The sequence below is a fragment of the Talpa europaea genome (genome assembly GCF_964194135.1).
Source record: "Talpa europaea genome assembly, chromosome: 6".
Classification (NCBI taxonomy): Eukaryota; Metazoa; Chordata; class Mammalia; order Eulipotyphla; family Talpidae; genus Talpa; species Talpa europaea.
In genome coordinates this window covers 45,212,204-45,226,111 of record NC_140072.1, presented here as the reverse complement: position 1 = coordinate 45,226,111, position 13,908 = coordinate 45,212,204, and the positions used below count along the sequence as shown (strand labels likewise).

General features: G+C 35.3%; 1 protein-coding gene across 19 annotated transcripts in view; it reads right to left on the bottom strand.

The window, feature by feature from the left end:
- The window catches only part of IMMT (inner membrane mitochondrial protein), a gene marked incomplete at both ends in the record, with an annotated part of 39,039 nt that overhangs the window by 14,706 nt on the left and 10,425 nt on the right, over positions 1-13,908 (bottom strand). For 3 of the 19 annotated variants that reach the window (XM_084235547.1, XM_084235534.1, XM_084235541.1), the window contains 6 exons: positions 1,265-1,401; positions 4,550-4,645; positions 5,535-5,639; positions 7,537-7,639; positions 11,973-12,162; positions 12,989-13,062. In XM_084235547.1, coding sequence (XP_084091673.1) covers positions 1,265-1,401; positions 4,550-4,645; positions 5,535-5,639; positions 7,537-7,639; positions 11,973-12,162; positions 12,989-13,062 — 705 coding nt within the window. Of the gene's footprint in view, positions 1-1,264; positions 1,402-4,549; positions 4,658-5,534; positions 5,673-7,536; positions 7,640-11,972; positions 12,163-12,988; positions 13,063-13,908 lie in introns of all 19 variants that reach the window. The other 16 variants (XM_084235542.1, XM_084235546.1, XM_084235536.1 and 13 more) reach the window with 13 other exon arrangements.

Here is a 13,908-nt window from a genome sequence, read left to right as displayed (position 1 = left end):
CTTTCCATAGAGCTGACACCAGACTGCTCTATGCTGAAAGCCAACTGTTTCCAAACACTGCTTTGAGAAAGTAATTCAGTATATATTATAAAGCCCATATGCACTGGTAGCTTCTTTTACTAGAAGAAACAGAGATTGGAATCCATTTTTTAACTTATGCTCATTTTAATCCACTTCAAAATTTGTGTTTATACATTTTTCTGGTTATTTTGTAATACCTAACACTAACACTAATCCAGCTAACTACTATTATAAGGTGTATTTTAGTTGTAAAATCTTGGATGCAATGGATTTCATACTATCGAATGGACATGCAAAACGTATTCTGAGTTTGCTGAGAAGAGGAAGTACCCTCTTATATAACATAACACAAAAGTAAAGGTGAGAGACTTAAAGTACCAAGAATATCAGAAATCAGTGTCCTTCTAAAATAATGGCCCACTTGGGTTCAAACCTAACTCTCTGGTATCATGTAATTTCCATTCCACGCCTATATAACTAGCATATGAAATACCCTCTGTATGATTTCTATTTTCCTGACCAAAATTTAATTTTCTTTTTTAGACTGTGAATAAAACAATTTTCTTTTAAGTCTTCAGAGGTTGTAGCTTCTGGCTGCTTCTATCAGAATCTAATTTAACTATTTTGTCATATATGTACACAGGACCAAAACAGTATGAAGTGTTTACATTTTTAAGTCAGCATTATGGTGGTAAAGTAACTTTATAGATAATGCATGATCCTAATCCCTAAAATTTACTTTTACTCTTTAAACAAACTGGTATATCAACACTCATTTTAAAATAATGAATAACAATACAAAATAATGAATAACAACTACAAAAGAAATTAAGTAACAGCATTATATTTTTAAATCTATGCAATTATTTTATTTTTGAAGTGGTCAAGAGAAGTTAAATAACCAGCATAAGTATTTAAAGTAACAGGGTTGCCTACAAACTGTATGTCAATCTAAAAGTATCTCAAAATTAAAAGTTCATATAAGGAAATGGGTGATGATTTTAAAACCAAAAATAACAAAGCAAACAACAAATGTAGTCAATAACTAATAAGAAAGTAATTAGAACCAGATTACTACTATAAGATAACAAAATTCATTGAAAAGAACATTCAAAGGCTTTTCCGGTCTTGGTTTTTGAAAAAAACACAATTACTACAGTCTATTCTTAGGGAGAGACATGCCACACTATCAAGAAGAAATCAGTCTCCTAAGTATTACATGTCTAATCATTCTCTGGCTCACCTCAGAATTGTCCATGGCTGCTTTCAGCATGTTGGAATGTGCATTGACGGCCTGGACTGCAGCGTTTTGAGCTGCAATTGCCTGCACAGTAATGGAAGCAGTTTGGCTCAGAGCATCTTCTAAGCTTTTGACTAGAGCTAAAGAAAAAAAACAAAACAGTTAAAGAACAGATCCCTCCTCCCAAATGACTTTATTTCTTTATTTTAGACCTTTTTTCCCGAGTCCTCCACTGCATTTCCCCCAAAGTGTGAAAACCCATTAAGATTTAAGGAATCAAAGTTTCAATTAAAAGTATAACAAAATATTCATTGGAAGATGGATCTAAGAGGCTTCATCATAATATTTTTCAGTATATCTGAATTATTTCAAAATAAAGTGTTTTGGGTCTTTTTAAAATGAAAATTGCTAAAAGGCAGCTAGCATATGCTTCAAATGGGAAGAACAAGGTTTAGGACACTACAGCCCCTCTTACCTATTAGAAGCTATATAAATTCAGCATAACCACAGATACTGTTTTCATTTTAAGTAATGATGATATAAATCCACAGGGAGAAAGAGGTGCCCATTTTCATCTCTTCAGCAGGGATACTCAATTTATCTGTATCACTGAGATACACGGTGATAACAGGCAGACAACAGAAAGAAAAAGATGAACCCCCCAAAAAAAAAAAAAAGCAAACAGAAAAGCTTGGAAATGGACTGTGTTTTCCACAAAAGGACTCAAGAAACAGCAGAGGCTACCACCTATTAAGATCACATTTCTGCAAGTTGCTTCAGGAGTCAGAGAACCCTTATTTTTTAAAAAAGTAAAACAAGGGATGATTTTAGATACAACACTAAAATGAAACAATGTCATTTGATCAAAGAAAGTCAATGAGAACATTATCAAGTATCAGATGACAAAAACAGGAAGACTATATTTGGCAGGTGAGACAAAAACAAAAGTGATTTTGAGCAAAAGAAGCATAAGTGAGAAATGAACTAAATGGAACCTGATAAACCAAACACAATACCTCTGCATCACAGATAAAAGGAGAACGTTAATAATGATCAATACATGAATGTAAGACTGAAATTCAACTGAAGACATAGGGGCTAATAAAGAAATAGGTAATGGAGGAAAAATATGGTACCTGGTTTTCATGACATACATGAGTTAATAGTAGACATCCAAGCACAAATAACATTTTAAAGTAAAAAACCATTTTAGAGGCCCACAGATCCCAGCAGTCCTCAGACTTCTGATCACTGGCCTTTAATATCTTTGATTTTTTTTTGTTGTTATTTGTGTTCAAATTCCAAATATGTGTTGGACATTAATCCCTTATCAGATATGTTAGGGAAATATTTTCTCCCATTCCTCAAGCTGCCTTTTCATTCTGTTGTTTCTTTTGCTGCAAAGATGCTTTCTAGTTTGATGTAGTTTTAGTTTGATTTTTTTGTGTTTTGATTCTGGATAAAAATTATACATACACACACCCCTCCACTCACATGCATACTGATATATACATTTTTAAAGTAAAGTCTGAGCAAAAATTAAGAAGTGATAAAATCTTGGTAATTTTCACTTTGCTCAAAATGAAAATTAAAAAGAACTTGACAAAGAAAAAAAGAGACTTGTTAAAACAACAGACATTTCCATTTTAAATTTACAAATTATTTCAAGGTAGCCATATGATACAAGGAGAAAGATGGAAGGTAAAGAAAAAATAATGAATAAAAGAAAATAGTGATTCTGACTTATGGAGGATTCAGGAGAAAAGGGAAAGAGTACAGAAATATTTTACTTTTTTGGAATTCATTTATTCAATATCCTCAACTACTTATATAACATGGCCAAGAACTCAAAGGATACAACAAAAACAAAATCCAAGTAGCAAAATTCACACCCTATACCTATATTCATTCGGTCTCTTCTCTTCTTTACACAATTCTAACAAACTTGCCTCCACAGAGTAGGCCAACACATAATAACAGAAACCACTCAAGTCAGAAAGACAAACAGAAATCAATGATAGGGACAAAACAAAAACTATAAAGAACTGCTGTAAGAATTTAAAAGAGGGCCCCCCTGGTAGCGCAGCAGGTTGAGCACAGCGCTATGAAGCTGTCTGCAGCTTCTGCAGCATGGGTTCGCTCACCGGCAGGCCAGGAGATTCCCACATGGCCCGGCACACTTCTCCTGTGGCACCCGCTGCTCCCCTCAGCAATGCTTTAGGTCCATCTGCCTGTTCTGTTCCCCGCTCTGTCTCTGGTGAATCCTTTCACCCTCCGTCTCTGGCCTGTACCCCAGCTATTGCATAAATAAAAAATAAATCTTTAAAAAACCAAAAAAAAAAAGAATTTAAAAGAAACATCTCGGGCCTCCCTGGTGGCGCAGCAGTTAAGCGCTGGGTTGCGAAGCTGCCCACAGCCTCTGCGGCGCCGGTTCGATCCCCGGCTGCTCCCCGGCCCCCGGAGGGTCCCACATGGCGCGCAGACCTCTCCTGCCGCCCGCTGCTCCCCTCAGCAGTGTACTTCAGTCCTTCTGCCTGCTCTGCTCCCCGCTCTGGTGAATTCTCTCACCCTCCCGCGCTTCTGACTGTACCCAGTGCTTGTATAAATAAATAAATCTTAAAAAAAAAAAAAAAGAAAGAAACATCTCAATCCAGCAAAAAGCTACATAGCTACAACCTTCAGAGACATCAATACACTGTAACACAGTACAATAAGTATGTTCTATGTGCCCTGTTTCAGACAGGAAATATATTTTTAGACATCTAGTATCTTTATAAAAAAGCATTAATAAACTTGACAGAAAATTGAAACTTAAGAGGAACAAGTTTCAGTTAGCTGAAAACCAGCAATGAGGGGGACATTAGATCCCTACCAATGTCAGATAAGGGGGTCACTAGAAGAAAGGCTAGATATAAACCAGAGTGTGAACCATTCTGACACATACCAATAAATTTATGATTCTTAGGATAGTTGCCAAAACACAAATACTCTGTATCCCAGAGTATAAATAATCTTTAGCATTAACCACAACAAAAACAAAAGGGAGAAAGAATGTGTATTATTTAGAACTCTTACCAACTGTAGAATAAGAGCCCTCATCACCTGGGTGAAAGAAATTTGGATGAAAGAGGACAAATGGTGAAATAAAGGTGGTGAATAGAAAAATGCTACTAATGAAACAAAAGAAACCACAACTAGCTAATAGATGAAAAATTTGTGTGATGACTGAAGAAGAAAGCAACAGATAGATATGACCTGAAGCACTCAAGAAGCCATCCTTTTACCCACACTCAATTTTAACTTGTTCTTGCTTTTCTTGTTGTGCAAGGCGAGCTGCAACTTCTTCAGGTGGCCGTTCCCTTACAGAAGCTGAGGATGCTTCCTCTTGCAGCAAAAGTAAATAAGAGGAAATCAAATTTCAGCACAGAATTTCAACAGCTAACAGGGATACAGGTTTCCCCTGTCTGAAAGTAGGATATTTCTGGGAATGCCAATTTTTTTTCCATATAAACAAATGGTAATAGCATTCCTAGAGCCCAAAAAACAAACAAACAAACAAACAAAAAAACCCTCTACTAAATCATACCAAATAGAAACGTTCTACTTATGGACACCAGGGGAAACCTGTATGAAAACACCATTGTTTGTACTTGCCAGCTTAATCAACTGAGGGCATTTTTCTGATAAGTTTAAAACCACATCATCAATGATTCCAACATGAAGGAATAAGGAATCAGCCCTTTAACCCCCCATTCTCAAAGATTTATTTAGACTTGTAAATTTTAAAAATTCCCTTACCAAGGGTGCACACTTAAAGCCAATATATGTTACATAGTTTCTGCTAGGATTTTCACGGTTTCAGTACTTACATTAAAGTATTGATCCATTTCAGTTAATTTTTCTAAGTGGTGTAAGATATGGATCCAGTTTCATTCTTTTACATATGACTATCCAATTATCCCAGCACCATTTATTGAGACTGTCTTTTCTCCATTGAGCATTCTCAGCTCTCTTGTCAAATATTAGTTAATCTTATATGCTTGTTTATTTCTGAGCTCTTGATTCTGTTCCATTGGTCTACTAGCGTCTTTTATGCCATACCATGTTGTTTTGATTATTATAGCTTTATAATATAGCCTGAAGTCAGAATGTGTGTCATCTCCATCTTTGTTCTTCCTTCTCAGGGCTTTTCATATATAGGGGTTGTCTTGGCATTAAATTGTTTTGATAAACATGTAACTTACAAACCCACAAATAAAAATAATTAAACTACCTGAAGTTGTAGGCTTGGGTTTTCCTTCACCAATTTCAGGGTGATCAGTTTTTATAAGTTCCTCAAGCTGAACCGCAGGGGCTGGGACGGACAGTGAATCACCTGCTGCAGAAATAATTTGAGCTGCCTCTGTAGGTGCTATAAATATGTTACTCATGATGGTATTTATGGTTTTCTGAGTTAACAGAGCAATACATAGGACTCTACTACCTACTACCTATTTTGTGTCATTCTCCTTAAAGACACAAATGCAAGTGCTTCCACTATTCAAACATACAAGTAGATTAAGGGTACAGTCTACTGCATACATAAACCCACAAGATGGACATGGCTGGGAAAGCATAAGAGAAAAGAGTTTTGTCAGCATCCACCTGCATTTTAACCATCACTATTCTCAGGCAAATCTTCCATTAACACTACTCAGGCAAGTCTTCTAGTAACACTACATATCAGAAATAGAAGAACGACTTACAATAACATGGTAAAATAGTAAAGTAAAAAGTATAGTGAAGAAGGTAGATAAAAGAAATAATCAGAAAATATTTAATTGCTTTGAAGAGATAAAAGAAGAGATGTGAGCAAGAAATGGTGACAGTTTTAAACAAGAAGAAAAGTTCACAGTAAAGACAGTGAGTTAGTAAAGAACAGAACTCAGCATTTAGAAAATTATTTCATGGATATATTTTTTAAAGAGAAGGTTAAAAATATCAAGAGCTTGTCAAATTACAAATAAGTTTTGATATAAGAGAAAAAGAATAATTTCTACAGGTGTAACAGAGGGGGGGGGAAGCAAATTTTAATAAAATGAAAGTACCATTTTAAGAGATAAAGCTGGATTACCATAAAAGTCATTGACTGGCCTCTGTTCTGCCTTGGTGCCTTACCTACTGTCCACAATAGCTAGTGATTTTATTAAAATACAAGTCAAATATCAAACCTCTGGCTCAAAACCTTCCCTTCCTATTCCATTCAGAATATAAAGCCAATTTACTTTGGCCTCCAAGAACAGCCACAATAGGCTTTCTGCTCCCTTTCTGACCTCATTTACTACTGTTCTCTCTGTACTCCAGCTTCTCTTGCTCCTTGCTACAATATGGCAAGTCTTTGTATTTAATCTCTCTGTCTAGAATGCTTTCCCCAACAGCTTTTTACATGACTTAATCCCTTATCTCTTTCAAGTCTTTGAAGAGACTCCTCTTTCAAATGACACTCCTAGGTGCGACTTTCCTAACACACTCCATTTTCCTAACACACTCCTTTTTCCTAACACACTACACTTATTACAGTCTGAGAACATATTCACTCTACCTGCGTATTTATATGTACGTAACATCCCTTCATCCCACTAACAATAGTCATTGTTTGTGTTTACTTTTACTATTTCTATTTTACTATACTATTTTTATAGTTTGTAATTATTATATATATTACATTGAGTACCATATCCCCAATGCCTAAAAGAATGTTTGGCATGAAGTAAACAGTGACTATCTGCAGAATGAAAGTAAAGTGATTCAATCAAGGTCAAATAAAGAAGTTCAAATGTATACTGAATAGGTTAGAGTTAGGTTAAGTGCTGTAAGTTAGGGTGTGGCCAAAAATAGGTACAGATCAAGAGCAGAACAAGATACTTTCATCACTATGAATGAATAGAGGAAAAAGAACTTATGAAGAGATAACAAAAAAGGAGGTAGGAAGAGAATAAATCTTAAAATCTAAAGAGGGAAAAAGAGTAAGAGTCAGAAGAAAGAATATATAAAATCTATTGTGGGAAAGATAATTCTTACATTACTTTCACTCAGTAGCTGTTCACAATAAAGCCCAAATGCATATCTGAGTCAATGCTCCAAATAAAAGACACCATGACAGTTAATACTCCTTCCATAGGGTGAGAGCAAGAGACCAGAAGAGTCCTTCATGAGGACTCTTAATCAGGGGTAAAATTACATTAAAGCAATTCACTTAGCTAAAATATTAACAGAATGATTCTAAATTCAGGTACCTGTAAAAGCTGGAGTGTCTCTCTTTTGGAGTTGTGAAGCAGGCTGTTTAGATTCTTTCTTTATCTCTGATACACTAGAAATTTTTAGTGGACCAGATTGAATCTTGAAAATAAAAAACATTTAATATTTCAGATGAAAAAGTTTTAAAAAAAAAAAAAACAAGTAGCACATAATAACTTGCATTCTTTCAAGTCTTTCAGACCTTTAACACAGTTATTAACACTCTACAACATAATGTAGTTTATTAACCAAAATAAGAAAGTCCATATTAGAAAAACATAGTCCAAAATAGTCATTCCTAACAAGCAGTCCACATTTTAGTAATAATAAAGGTTTCTTTTAGGGCAATAAAGTATGTGATGTATGACTTCCCTGTTAAACATCATTCCTTAACATACACAACACTGAGAAGGTTATTTCCCTTGGCTTTCTAAATCAAATTATGGTGCCTTCTAAATTAAGTTATAAGCAAATGATTTTTAGGGGCTCAAGTAAAAATGAAAATTCATTGTTTAATTTCCAGGTTTCATGCAACTGCACACTAAAATATGATACAATTATGAGTAATATCCACTTTTCTTTCTCAATTATCGCCTGCCTTAAATTTAAGGCACTGTTCATCAACAGGACTGCCAGATGATATGCTAGAGAAAAATCACTGAGTAACAGAAATGTTTTCATTTGCCACTAATGTTGTCCCATTTTTTTCCATAACTTGACAGTGGGACTCACTTACCTCTAAGATGACTACTCAAATATACTGAACTTTGTCACTACCAGAAATTAGAAATACATGCATTTTTTTAATTAAAACTTTGTTATTTCTAAATCATGAAATACATGCTCACTATAACAAGCAAATAAATCAAGATATATCAGTGATTTAAATTTGCCTCTTTATTGCTTCTTTTACTTTCAGTACTTTCAGAAAGTTACTGGTAAGGGCCTCAAATCAACCCCTCTACCCATGAGCATAAACACAGGCATATATATATATATATATATATATATATACACACACACACACACACACACATATATATACATATATATATACTCACACACACTTAATTTTTCATTTCTTAAAGCAAACTAAACAAGGTTATATTATACAAATTACTATGTAACTTACTTTTTTCTTTTAACAATATCTCGTGGACATTGTCTTCCAGGTCAAGAGATTCTTTTTAGTTCCATAATATCCTAATTTATTGTATAACCTAACAGTTGCAAATTCCATATTTTGGTGTGTTAGTCCCCTATTTGGGACATTCAAGATGTTTCCTATTTTGTTTTATTACATACCCTTACCCACATAACCAAAAAGCACTATAGTATATGTAGAACAGTTTGTCACAAGAGGAACTGCTGAGTCAAAGGGGTGGTATATTTTTAAGGTATTAACTGATGATCAACTGACACTCTTACATTAAATGCGTGTGCATGATTGTGCATAAATTGTGCACAAGCATAAATTATGATTGTGCATAAATATAATCTAATTCCAGACTGTAATTCCTGTATTTCTGGACCAAAACTTTGCTGTCTTATTACACTAGGGTTTCAGTAATACACTAAGATTATAACAAAGTCAATATATGGAAAAGCACGTCCCTCTGACTCCGCCACCATTCCAACACCTTTCCAAAATGTTCTTGGCTAGTCTTGTACATTATTTAATTTTTTCACACAAACTAAAATCATCTTGTCTGGCTCTTCAACTTTTAGGAAAATCCATTAGAATTTCTTTTTCATTTGCCTGTATATACAGACACACACACACACACACACACACACACACACATCGTTAAAATGTCATTCTTTCAAATATATAGCTATTTAAGAGAAATATGTGAAATATACATGTATTTGAGAGAAATGACATTTTTATGCTATATTAAATCCCATCTGGAAATTATCACCACTTAGGCAGGTCTTGTTACATATATCCATCAAAAAGGTTTTTAAATTTATTTTCTCTCAATATTTGTCTGCACATAAATAACTATGTTGACACTAACAGGGTTACCATAAAACAAAATGCATCATTTCTAAATGCAACAATTTGTTAATAGTGCACAACAGTAGAAAATGCTGAATGAATGGTAAAAATTAAAACACTGACATTGTAATTCAGAAATGAGAAAATTCACTTTGGTCTGTGTAGTGAAGGATGCAGGCCTTCTAGAGAAAATACTAGTAGACCGAAAATAAGTCATTCTGGGTGTAAGAGCACCAAGGGAAAATTCATGCAAATCAAAGGCACCTTTTAGCTCTCTGCTTTAACCAGGCCCTTGAACAATGTCTGGTTCATAATAATCACTTGATCAACATTTGTTGAACAAATGAATGAATGGAAACTTGTAAGGTAAATGGATGTGAAGCTAAAGATTTATGTGCAGGAACATTCAGAGATAAGGCTGGAAAAGTAAATAAGAGTCAGACTGCCAAGGATATTGAATGTCAGCTTAAGGACCACGAAGACCATAAACTACAAAAATAGAAGAACCAATGGTGAGTTCCTAGGTTAACATTTAACCACTCTTGGGTTCACCTTCCTTACTCAGAAGATAAGACAATCTCTAAAGCCTCTCTAGTTTTGGGTTTTTTTAATTCCGTGATGTTCTGTTTTTTTAAACCACAGGAAGTATGTAAAAATTCCTGATAAGTGACAACATGAAAATATCATGAAAACATGACAGTATTTTAGATGGCATAGATGATACAAGAGATGAGGCAGGAGTTGGGAATAAAACAAGGTTTTGTGGAGGAAGAGGAACAGGTCAGTTTGGAAACTAATTTGGATATGAACATATGAAAGTCAGAAACAGGACAGGAATAGTGGTAATGCAAGAATCAGTATTTAGCAACTCAACAAAATAGGATAGCTAACAAAACATGAGCAACTATGAAGATGAACTTAGATACTTTAACAGCATGGCAATATCTTTAATTCACACACACTCACACACAAAAGCAAATCAGGATTAAGTTTAAGTTTTGAAGTATTGCAGTATGACCTGCCAAGCTAACAAAAGTAGAAATGTTCTACAGTGTAACCAAAGTGGAATGAAAAGAAACCAAGGCTTCTGAGAGAGATAACAGAGTCTATCTACAAAAAATGACACATGAATTCATGTCAAACAAGAAAACAACAGTATTATGAACTATTGACCGACTGCAGGGTTCTAGAATAGCTTCCAGTTATTTCTCTTGATCATATAGTTTTTTGGTTTTTGTTTTTTTAAGATTTATTTTTATACAAGAGCTGGGGTACAGGCCAGAGGCGGCGGAGGGTGAGAGGATTCACTGGAGACAGAGCGGGGAGCAGAACAGGCAGAAGGACCGAAACACACTGCTGAGGGGAACAGTGGGGGTGACAGGAGAGGTTTGCCACGCCATGTGGGAATCTACCTGGCAAGCCGGGAATCAAACCAGCACTGCAAAAGCTGCAGACAGCTTCACAGTGTGCTCAACCTGCTGCACCACCACTGTCAGTTGCTCATCAGTTAATACCATAAAAATATACCACCCCTTTGACTCTCTTGGATCATATAGTTTAAAATAAACCCAAGATTTTAGAATGCATCCCTAAGATTCTGCTCCTTCTCCAGTGAGGTGGTAAAACTGCCTCCCTCAGCCAGCACAGATCTCTAAGAGCTATATGGAAGAACAAATGATACAGAAGACTAAACATTTTGAAAAACAATGTTGTGAGGGAGGGGAACAGAGGTGACTTGCTTTCCCAAATTCTTTGCCGTAGGATCAGTCTTTAGACCATGCTAGCTACTAGAGTATACATGCTTACCCATTTGTCTAAGGAAGAAGTGATCAACCACGACCAAGTTCAGCATAAAGACATATCCAATACCAAATACAAAAGCCCATGCTCCCTTTTGTAATTTTTTTCCTGCAGCTGTCTGAATAAAGAGCTACTCATGATTTTTGTTTTTTTTTTTTTTAAATTAAGCCAGATGAGGGAAAAACTATCCAGGATATTAACATCATTCCATCAATTAGTATGTTGCTAAAAATTCTGGATCTTTTTTGTGGTCTAAATGGAACCACTACTAATTTTAACATTTGGATTCTGTCACAACTGTTCTACAATTGTTTTTATTGTTGTATGTTAGTTTGATTACCTTTATATAGAACCCTCTCCATCCACAGAACAGCTAGGGTTACCTCTGCCTGAGCCACCTCTTTCATTTACCCTTGTGTGCCACACAATTACTTTATGTAGTGTGTACTAAATGAAAGTGCTTATAACAAACACCCCAAAAGGATAAAAATCCAATTCTACAAATAATCAAGAAAATATGACAAACTTATATATCTGGCACATTCTACTGAATTATACAAGATATTTTCAAGGTGAAAAACTGCTTTTAAAAGTATTCCAAGGGAATAGTAGAAATATTGTTTAAACTCTTACCGGCTTCTTCGGCACTGGAACATTGTAAGGTGGAGAACCAAGAATCATTTCAAAAACTTTGTCTGAGTAAGGTATGGTTTTCTCTACACTTTCCCGAAAATGAGAGTCCCATTTGGCATATAGGATAGTGCCACCAATACCTCCACCAACAAACAAAAACCCAGCTCCAGCAATTTTGCCAGCAGATAACCTAAGTGAAAGAAACAGGAGACAAATTTATATTTCTTGACTCTCCTAAACCTACTTCCCTACACTAATGTAAAGATCTCAAAGATCTCTATAATTCCTACTTCTGTATCACTATTTCAGATCACAGTGACCAATAATCAGCAGTTTTAAACAGGCTGCAATAGAAAACACCACCATTTATTTATGGAAAATTATTTTAATACAGTAATAACTGTATTCATTATTTTAATAATTAAATTATTACTGAAAATTATTTTAATACAGTAATAACTAGGCTAGGAAGAAAGCAATCAACTCTTTAACACTTAAAATTCAAGATGATCACAATCATAAAAGTTCCTTTAAACCCCAAAAAGAAATAACCACTAATTTTCAAAGCTCCTCTCCCCTTAATTAAACATTTCTATAAAGCTCCTCTCCTCTTAATTAAATGTTTCTGTAAATATTTGCCAATACAACAAAATAAACCCTTTAAAAAAGTGAAATAATATAAATAGCAAACAGAACAAATATTTTTAAATTACAAAGTGCTGAATTCTGGATATAAACCTATTTCCCATCCAACGGCAGAAAGCCAAGAGCAGAGGGATTTACTCTGAATGCCATCCAATTACCAAAGAACCAAAATGAGCATCATAACAAATGTTCACCTAAAAATAAACAATGCTACAGATATTTTACAGCAAAGGATTTGTATCCCTTCACAAAAAGGTTTTAAGTAGTTATTCCAATCCTATAGTCAAGGAAAATACATACACACACACACACACACACACACACACACACACCATAATTCACAGTTAAAAGCTGTTTACAGAGAGACATACCCAGAATTGCGTGAAGTAGAGTATCTACGGCATGTTCGTATTGGACGGAGGACAAACTTCCCACAGAGACAACTCTAAAGAGGAAGGAAGAAACAGTTAAAGGAATCTGGGAAGTTTTTAGGTTTGATTATCACCAGAAATAATATTTTTATTACAAATGTCTTCATTAAACAAAATATTACTTTCAGAAATCAGTTTACCATGAAGTGTATTTATAGACTCTTAAAAACACTGATGCTTCCTGCACCTCAAGGCTCATCTGAAATTACTTTTAAGATTAAAAAGTTTTGGGCCTCCCCGGTGGCGCAGCGGTTGAGCGCTGGGTTGCAAAGCTGCCCGCAGCCTCTGTGGCACGGTTCGATCCCAGGCTGCTCCCCGGCCACCGGAGGAGGGTCCCACATGGCGCGCAGACCTCTCCTGCCGCCCGCTGCTCCCCTCAGCAGTGTACTTCGGTCCTTCTGCCTGCTCTGCTCCCCGCTCTGGTGAATTCTCTCACCCTCCCGCGCTTCTGACTGTACCCAGTGCTTGTATGTATGTATGTATAAATCAATCAATCAATCAATAAATAAATCTTTTAAAAAAAAGATTAAAAAGTTTTATCAGACTATGATCATTTAGCACTTATAGGTGTTGCATATGCTCATTATGCAACATTCTTGGATGGCTGAAAAATATGTCAACAGAGTAGTAATGAGCAGTGCATTAGCAGGTACACACGAGTTCACTCAGTTAAATTTATCCAGAAAACTGTTTTCGATCTCTAAGATAATTATGTAGCTGATCAATTCCTAGAGGCATTCATCTAAATGTAAAAATTCATTCTAGGTTTGTTCTAGTGTATCATTAGGCTAAAAACCAATAGTTTAAGAAAAAAACAATGTTGTAAATGCTCAAGAAAATAGGGCCTCCCCTGGTGGCAC